The sequence below is a fragment of the Drosophila pseudoobscura genome, chromosome X, assembly GCF_009870125.1.
Source record: "Drosophila pseudoobscura strain MV-25-SWS-2005 chromosome X, UCI_Dpse_MV25, whole genome shotgun sequence".
Classification (NCBI taxonomy): domain Eukaryota; kingdom Metazoa; phylum Arthropoda; class Insecta; order Diptera; family Drosophilidae; genus Drosophila; species Drosophila pseudoobscura.
The window spans coordinates 67,931,588-67,941,138 of NC_046683.1; the positions used below are offsets into that span (position 1 = coordinate 67,931,588).

General features: G+C 46.9%; 1 protein-coding gene across 2 annotated transcripts in view; it reads left to right on the forward strand.

The window, feature by feature from the left end:
- The window catches only part of Mrtf (Myocardin-related transcription factor), a 50,807-nt gene extending 45,348 nt beyond the window's left edge, over positions 1 to 5,459 (forward strand). For both annotated transcript variants that reach the window (XM_015187000.2, XM_015187002.2), the window contains exon 5: positions 303 to 5,459. In XM_015187000.2, coding sequence (XP_015042486.2) covers positions 303 to 4,675 — 4,373 coding nt within the window. In that variant the 3' untranslated portion in view covers positions 4,676 to 5,459. The remainder of the gene's footprint in view (positions 1 to 302) is intronic.
- Positions 5,460 to 9,551: the final 4,092 nt, after the last annotated feature.

Consider the following 9,551-nt stretch of genomic DNA (forward strand, 5'->3'; position numbering starts at 1 on the left):
AGATGTACATATGTTCTTAAAAGTAGTCCTTTTCTGCGTATCAAACCTAGGCAAGCTTTATATTTTAGAGCTTTAGAACCTATTGATAAAAGACCGTTCCTATTCCTTGGAATTTTTCTGCTTCCCAGGAAGAGGTGTTTAAGCTCTTCCGTCACTCCGTTTCCTTGTTTTTCCAGCAAAATAGATTACTTAATTGAGGTCAAGACCCTTCAGCCTTTATATTTCTGGGCATTGATTTATTTATTTAATTAAAATTTCGTTTATCCTTTATCTTTTCAAAAAAAAAACACAAAAAAAAACAGCTTTGAAAACCTCGCCCGCCATCCACGAACAATGCAAGCAACTAGAGCGAGCCAAGACCAGCGATTTGCTAAAGGCCAAGATCCAGCAGCGGCCCAATCGCGAGGATCTGGAGCGGCGTCACATACTCGAGGAGGATGAGTGCCACATCGATCCGAGTCTGGCGGAGAAGCAACGCATGCTCAAGAAGGCACGCCTCGCCGACCAGCTCAACTCGCAGATCCAGCATCGTCCGGGACCCCTCGAGCTGATCAAGAAGAACATCCTGCACACGGAGAAACCCATCGAGAAGATTGTGAAGGAGGGCCTCGTCTCGTTCAAGGCCACCAGCGAGGGTCTGCTCACGAGGCCACAGCATCCACACAGCTATGTGACCTTTGATGAGGATTCGCTCAGCTCCGAGAGCGACACTAGACAGACGCCGCCTCGTCTCGATGAGGCCATGGTCGTCACGCCTATGGTGGCAGCGGGAGCAGGCGTAGCACCCTCACCGCCCACGGATGTGCTGCAGGCGGCAGCTGCCTCTGCAGGGATTGTGACGGTGGCCCTGACAATGCACACGGCCAGTAGTGGAGGCCAGTTGATGGTCAGCTCGCCGCAGATCATCCAGCAGCAACAGCAGGAACCACAGCTGAAGAAAATGGTGCTACCTGCATCAGTGCCACCGCCACCGCCTCCGCCACCACCGCTGCCGATGGCCAGCATCGTAAGGGTCAAGGCGGAGACGGCTAATCTGTTCGAGGAGCTGTGCCAGAGCGTGGCCGGACCCACGGCCAGCCCGGGAGGCGTTAACCAGTTCCTGCCCATGCCCATGCTTGCGTCGCCCTGCTCCCTGGCCTCCAGCAGCACCTCCACCCTGAGTCCGCTGTCATCCATTGCCTCACCGCCACCGCCAGCGATCACCCGGCTGCATCTGCAGCCCGTTTCCGTGAAGTCTGATGCCCCCGGCAAGGACAAGAATCGCAAAAAGTCCAAGTCCAAGCCGGTGTCTAAGGCGCGTACCATTAAATTCCACGAGTACAAAGGTCCCCCGAGTGCCGCCGGCCAGAAGATGGATCAGACGCAGCCGGAGGAGACCTCCTACCAGCTGATGTTGGAGCAGCAGAACTGCCTGCTCAAGTTTCTGGAGAACCTTAACAAAAATCAGTCCATACTGCCCTCGTCCAATACAGCAGCAGCAGCCCCGGCAGCATCAGCGTCCACCCCGGCTCCGCCCCTGACTCCCAGTAGCAACAACAACAGCATCACGGTGACGACCAAAACAGTGCCAGCTTTAGCCTCCTCCCAAACGGCACCGATTCCAGCTCCGATCAGCCTACCTAACACCATATCCATCACGAGCAGTGTGGGCGGAGCTCCACTGAACTTTGGGGATGCTGCCATGCTAACCACGTCCACGACCACGGCAGCGGCCACGCCCACACCTCCGATGCTATCATTGATAGCCACACCACACCACCACCACAATCAGCAACAGCAGCAACAGCAACCAGTAGTTGCTGCAACATCTGTGGTGCTGCCTACAGTGCTGCTGCAGCATCCACCGCCACTTCCATCTCCAGCGCTGTCCGTGAGCTCCTCCATACCGCCCAGTCCGGTCACCAGCTACGCAGAGTCAAACGCTACCACCAGCAGCGCCTGCATCACGGACATTACGCGGCTGGAGAAGATGAAGGTCTCCGACCTAAAGCAGCATCTGAAACGCCGCAATCTCCCAGTTTCTGGACCGAAGCCGCATCTGATTGAGCGACTAAAGCCGTACCTGCCACTGGAGCCCCTGGAAAGCAATGCCGCAGCCACTCCCGCCGCCAACACAACGGAGGTGATCACCATCAGCGATGCGATGGAAACAAGCAATCCTCCACCACCCGCAACCATACTGGTGTCGTCCGAAGCCAGCACGGAGCACGAGCAGATGGATGTGGTGCAGCAGCAGCAACAGATGGACACTACACACTCCATGGCGATCCTGCCACAGCAGCCACAGACTGCCACGATTATCCTGACCAACGAAGAGCTGCTCCGAGAGCAGCAGCGAAAAATCGACGAGCTGCAGCGTCAACTGCAGCGCTCGCAGCTGGAACTGCAGCAGATACGCCAGCGGCAGCAGCAACAGAATCAGACGGTGGTGAATGCCCTGCCGCCCCAGCAGATCACCCTGATCACAACTACCGCATCGAATGGCGGGCCACAACAGACGCTTACGATGCTGCCACAGCAGCAGCACGTGGAGAAGAGCATCATACCGACCAAGCTGACAATGAAGGCAGCAGCGGGGGCAACCAAGATCAATGGAGTCCATCAGCAGGCCCAGGGAGTAGCCAAGAAGTCGTCGCACGCCAACAGCAGCAACATTAGCACGAATCCCAGCCAGCCGCCGCCAATTAGCCAGAAGATGGTGGTAAAGCAGCAGCTGGAGGCCAAAATACAGAAGCAGAAGGCAGCGGCTGCAGCAGCTGCACAACAGCAGCAACAGCAACAGCAGGCACTGCAACAGCAGCAGCAGCAGGTGCAACAGCAACAGCAGCAACAACAGGTGCAACAGCAGGTGCGCCTGCTCACGCAAAAGACACAAACTGTACTCATTCCATTCAACAACACCAGCAACCAGAACAACAACAACAATCAACCAAACGCTCCACCCAAGAATCAGGCCAAGAAATCCCATGTTGCTGCCACTGTGCAACCAACAACCACAACGACTGCAACAATCCTGCAGGCAAGCAAACCGCCGACAGCAGGAGTAGTAGCAGGCGGAGGAGCAGCCGCAACGCCACACCACAACAATGAGTTTCTGCTGTGGAACGAGGGGAATCAGACCATCTTCCTTGTGGGACTCGATGATCAGCACATGACGGCTCATACACTGGGAAATATCAGCCTCACGGCCACGACTACCACAGCAGCAGCAGTAACAGGAGCTGCTGCAGCGCCCGCCAAGAAGCTGCTGAATGGGCACCAACGCACCAACTCCCTGCCCAGCATTGTCTTTCCCATCGAAGCCAAGTCCTTTATCACGCAGCTGCAGCATTCACACTTCCAGCAGCAACAGCAACATCCCCATCAGCAACTCATCCAACTGGACATCAAACCGTCGACAGCACCGCCACCGCAGTATGAGGAGGCCACCAAGCAGCTAGCTGCCAGCAAGGCAGCGGCTCTGAACGGTCTGGTGCCGCTTGTCAAGATCAAGGAGGAGCCTGTGCACTCGCCGGCACCGCCGTTGACGTTGCCAGGGCCCGTTCCAGCTCCGCTGAGTAACCAAGTGAAGCGCAAATCGGCGGGCATCAAGTCCGAACAGGTCAGCGATGTCCTGGACATTCTCATCAAGCAGGGAGAGCTGCCCGAGAGTGCGGCCCTCGATCCGATCACGCCACTAACGCCCCTTCCCGAGCTGCCCATGTTCAACGGTGCCGCCACTCCGAACACAGCTGCGGGAGGAGCCAGCATCGTGCCAGTGGTGCCTAAGCTGGAGGCTCCGGCGACGCCGCAGTCGGCTGTGGCCACGGTGGACATAGCTATGGACACCAATGACTCGCACGTAAGCTTCGGCAGTGGCCAGCACACGCAGCACGGCTTCGTCGAGAATATCGACATGGGATCGCCCCTGCAGCCGGACACGACGGCCATCGACGCCGAGAGCGTGGCCAAGACGCTGGACATCTTTCTGGAGCAGCACCATGCAACACCCCCGCCCAGCACGCCGCCAAAGAGCAGCCACAGCGGCAGCGAGAAGCCCAACAGTCCGAACGCTAAGCTGAATCACTTTGATGAGTACGAGCTGCTGGAGCTGATGTCGCAGCAGCTAGAGATGGACATGGGCGACGACTCGAACACTTACTGCACCCCCAAGCCCCAAGGCAACAACAACAGCCTGCGGCGCGATCTCAATTCCAGCCTCCAGCCGTGTATCAACGAGCTGCTCGAAGCCAGCAGCCCGGACAGCGTACTCCTGAACAACAATCCGTGTGCCGATGTGGACTTCGATGCGGATAGCTTTGTGGCACAGCTCAGTCAGCATGTGACGGGCAACGGCAACAGTCCCCATGGCCACTGCAATGGGACTGTGGAATCAAGCTCCTCGTCGAACAGTCACTTCAATGGCACGCCCATGGACTGCGATGACTTTGAGAGCACTCTCAATTCCTTTATGCAAGCCGTCACACAACCAGAGGCGGGATCACATGGCGGACAGTACTCAACGACGACCATCATGGCCAATAGCGAGGGCGGAGGAGGAGAAGTAGAAGGCGGTGTCTTGGGCGACTCTGGCGGTGGGGCTGTCGATGCCTTTAATGCCAGCGGCGATATCTTTGATCTGTTCAACATGGATGACTACAAGATGAACTGGGCAGCCGGCGATTTCACTGTTTGATGCAACATTTTATAGAGCTACGTGGCGCATGTGCAGAACTTTCATTTCCTCATCCCACAAGTTTCTTCGTTCCGTGTCAAACACAAACACAATCCAGCGTGGTGCTCACTATTCTCAAAAAATATATAATTCCTGAAGAACATACACCCAAAACACGAAACACAAAACAACATCAACAACAACACACAAAATCCTATTTATTTTCTAAATGCATTTAAAACATTTGAACGTCAGTTGAAATTTCGAAACTTTACTATTTCCAACAAAAACTACAAAAACAAACACAAAGCCAAGCAAAATTGCCGGGGAGTGACACTCCACAAAAAAAAACAAAACAAAAATAACACCATACTTTCGCACCCTTTCCTTAAGAAGCAAAAAATACAAGAAAGAAAGAAAAAAAAACAACCATTTAGAAAAAGATTAAAAACTTTTAATAAAACGTAAGTGAAAACCATACCAAATACAAAACAAAAACAGCAAAAAATTAATGATATTCTAAAGATTGATAAAGAAGAAAAAAGAAGAAGTACATGTTTCTAATGAAGGTCATTCCAATCTGAAAATAATGCGAGTAAAAATCTAACCAACTAAAAAACAAAAAAAATGAAAGCTATAGACACAGAGAGAGCGAGAATGGAATGCGAATGGCAGAGCGGAGGATGAAAAAGCATGAATGAGAGAGAGCGAGGATGCAGGAAATGGCCAAAAGAAAACCAGAAAACACAAACCATAAAAAAGAAAAGAAGCAAAAAAAAAAAACAGATCATATAAGATCACATGAGAACTACCACCCCCGCCCCCCAAGTGAAAACACATTCAGTAATTTTGTTTTAAGTTATATTTAAAATGAAATGAATTAAATTATTCAAGGTTTTGGGCAAGGCTTCATTTTAGTTGAAAGCGTAAAATGAAATTATAAATTTAATAAGTATTTCCTGCAAGGAAAGAACAAGCCTTTAAAAATGTAGTCGAAACAACCAACAAAAACCAATCTAAATTTAAATTTAAAAATAACTTTGTAAAGCCTTTAAAGCCAATTAGCCAATACATATAGATATATATCTTTTTTTTTTGCATTCAGCAAATTCCGTTACTTAAATAAATTCTAATCAAATTTCTTAAAACGTAAAATTAAGAAATAAATTTCTTAGGGTTTCGATCCTAAAAGCGGCGTGTACTTAACGCACACTTCTAGCAGTTTTTAAGGAAGTTCGGAATGTAATTGTAACCCCCCTCCGCCCGATAAAACCACACACCCCCTTCGGGGGTTTGTAAATCTAAATGTATATTTAAATAAAGGGCATGCCAAGCATTCGGACATATATTTGAGTGTTGTGCTCAATAAAATAAATTATAATACAAAAATATGAGTTAAGCAATGGGCACATTTAAAGAAGGAAAACGAGTGTCAACACACACACACACAATTCAACAATTAAAAATTGCTAAAATGAAAACCACAAACCCCGTATTCGTATAAGTATATTTTTTTTTTATACATATATATATATATAGGCAAACACATATATCGTACGTCTACGTTTAGCTCTAGTTTCTAGTCTCCGGGTATCCACACATACACACCCACACAAAATGCCACTTCTCATTCACCAACCACTCGACACTTGTTCAAATCTGCAATAATCCACTCTAATTACTCGATTCATATTTGAATACTTAAACCTTATGCTAAAGTACTCATATCCGTACTATATTCAATTAATAATTATTCTATAATTGACGCACTTCAAAAGAGAAAAGCTTAGAGAAAAACGTTTCCACTATAACAAACATGAATTCATGAATTAATTTAAAAAATAAGTTTATTTTTAGCAGCAATCTTAATTACCATTTAAACTAAACTTATTGTTTGATTAATTCTAAATCTTAATTAAATAAATACATACTATGTCTAATTTAATGTTGGCTTGAACTTTTTTTTTGTGCGTTGCGTTTAAAATAGATACTCATTTAAATTCAATACAGAATAAACTCAATCACGTCATAAACTACTCGTGTGTGTAATTTTTTTGAGAAACAACAAGAAAAAAAGGAATAGAAATCTAAAAAAAAGATTTAAAGTCTATAATTACATAACAAGTGATATACCGATATACTTATACATATATACATATATATTGATGATAACTGTGCACATGTGCAAGAATTTAATGCGTAAATAAAAACCTTATTCATTTAAAAAAAAAACACACACAAAAAGAATGTTTTCAGATCTTTAATGTTATGATATAAACATTTTCGACTTGATGTAATATCAGTAGATCAGGATGTTCCCAGACAAACAGGTTTTTACACAAATATCGACTGTACGTATCGTATGGAAGCTATGTGAAAAGGAGCGACAAAATACCCTCCTCGCTGGTTGAGTAAAGATCGCGTTGAGAACAAACGATGGTTAAGTGTCTTTTCGATTCCGGTTTTTAATTGTGTCCGCGGGCAACAGTTCTTTATGACTGCCTGCAAATAGGGACCACTTCTTGCAAGCTCTGCATCTTAGTTTCTGGTCTCTCTGTGACGCTCTCTTCATGTCACGGGAAGCACAGCGTTCTGCCGCCGTTCTATGCGCTTTTCACAAGTCCTACCTATGCCAAGACCCAATATTTTTGGACATTGCACCCTATTTAATCTAATTTATTTCATCCACTCTTAATTGTATGGTTATTTTATATTTTCCCCCCAATCTTTATCTCTTCTTCAACCATTCACTCTAAAATCTCTCCCTCAAAAAAGAATCAGGATTAAAAATGTGGCACCTGGCTTTCCGTAGTTATACTCAAGTCCGGGACGCCAGGTTTTATTATAATTAGACTTTATGAATATTATTTAAGATTAGTTATGATTACAATAGTCGCTGTGCTTTAACTTTTATGAAATAAGTACAAATGATTGCGCTGGTAATTTGCGTGTGCTCGAGTGAGACTTTCTCACCGAATTATATGGCGTCGATCGTTGAGGCTGTGTTCTCTCCTCTCTTTGTTCGACGGCCGCCTCTAGTCTCTCTCTCTCTCTCTGTTACTTGCTCTGTTATCTCTACAGACTCTGTTGCTCTCTGTGGCTTCTTACCAAATCCCACACAAATTGGATCAAAATGATATCCCCATATAAAGCTGGTTATGCACCGCCAGGTTTTTTATATATTTACCCCAAAAGCTTGAGATCCGTTTTCCTGTTTAATTATTAAACCGATTGGCTCCTCTGTGGCTTAATGCTCTCTGGAGCATAATAATTACGCATTTAAGCGCATTAGGCCCAAAAACAGAACAGCAGTCAAAAGGATAAATTCCACATTAAAATTAAAATCAATGAGAGTGTATTTGTATAATACGTAATCATAATGATTTTGTGGCAGTCACCGCCCACACCAGACAGCAAGAGCAGCCAACAACAGAAGCGCAGCCAAACAAGGCTTATCATTAGTACTCGTAAAAGCAGCCATTCCTTGATTGGTGGGCGGGGTTTGGCCGGGCTGTGGGAGGGGGGATGGGGTTGGTGGTGTTGGCAGCAACCTCTTCAATCCGAGTTGTTTATTTTTAGAGCCGAAACGAAATCAGCAAACAATATGTAGCAAAATTGCAGCAGCAGCAGGAGCGGCAGAAGCAGTAGCAGTAGCTGTAGCTATGGCAACAATTGTCGAATATTTCGTAGTTGGACTGCTGCCAAGCGTTATGGTTATGCCACACGGCTCGAGGCCCACACAGAGAGAGAGAGAGATAGGAGTCGGACAGATTGCCGCATGGCCTCCCGCTGTGTCCTGCTTTGCTGTCCGAAGCATGTCACACCACACGCACAGAGACAATCGGCGACTCATCAGATGTAAATATGCATGTGTATACGTATCTGTGTGTAGATCCTTTGATAATGGACTGCTCGAGAGCTCCCTCCGAGCCACTGCATCCATTGTGTGGCCTGTTTGGGACAATCAGCTTTTGTTGGCAATTTAATTTGGCCCACTTATGCGGTGCTTTTGAGAAGGACAATCAATGGTCAAAGAGGGATTAAATTCTATACAGAGAAGACCATGTACATTTACATACAAATATGCCTTAATTAAATCTTTACCATTAGCTTGAATTACTCCTTCGTATCCATAGAAAATTATGCATCAATTTACAGTTATTTTTCGCTATTGTTGATGGAACCACAGTATAAATAACCTTTCACAACAGCTGCAATATGTGACAGCAACAGTGGCCCCCTCTCGCCACAGCCACCACCATCAACCCACACCCTTGCCCACTGCGAACTAAATTTATACAACGCTGACTGTAATTTGCGTTATTAAAATGGCGTCAGTTGCTTACCAAAGCGAAAAGTTTCCCTCTGTCCCACGCTCGCATCGACACCCACGCCAACGCCAACGCCCACGCCCAGACTCAGGCCACCGGCAATGTCCAGGTCCTTGTCATTGGAAGCCTGTGTGCGGTCATGGCTCCTCTAATTGTGTGCGAGCTGCGCTACAAATGCGGGGGGAGAGACTCTGAGAGCTACCACTCAATGGGGAGTGACCGGCAACAAGGAGCCGAGGCCAGCAAATTTAGATTTATTTTCGTAAATTTGTTGTTTCGGGAGCCCGATTCTATATTTTATAGGAAACCATTGACTTTTACAACTAACTTAAAAAATTTTGTTGGATCGAATACTATAGGAAACAATTAAAGGTGTAATTTATGTTATGGAACTCCAACAGAGGATTTATGTCTCTCTGTGGCCGAAACATTAAATGACCCACGCAATGTGCGTACTTTCCCGTGGCTTTTGTCTTTTGACATCGTCAAGCAACAAGTTGAGCCAAGGCCATGCTTTGGGCCTTGATTTCTTAGATTCTTTTATAACTCTAAAGTCCCCATCAGGA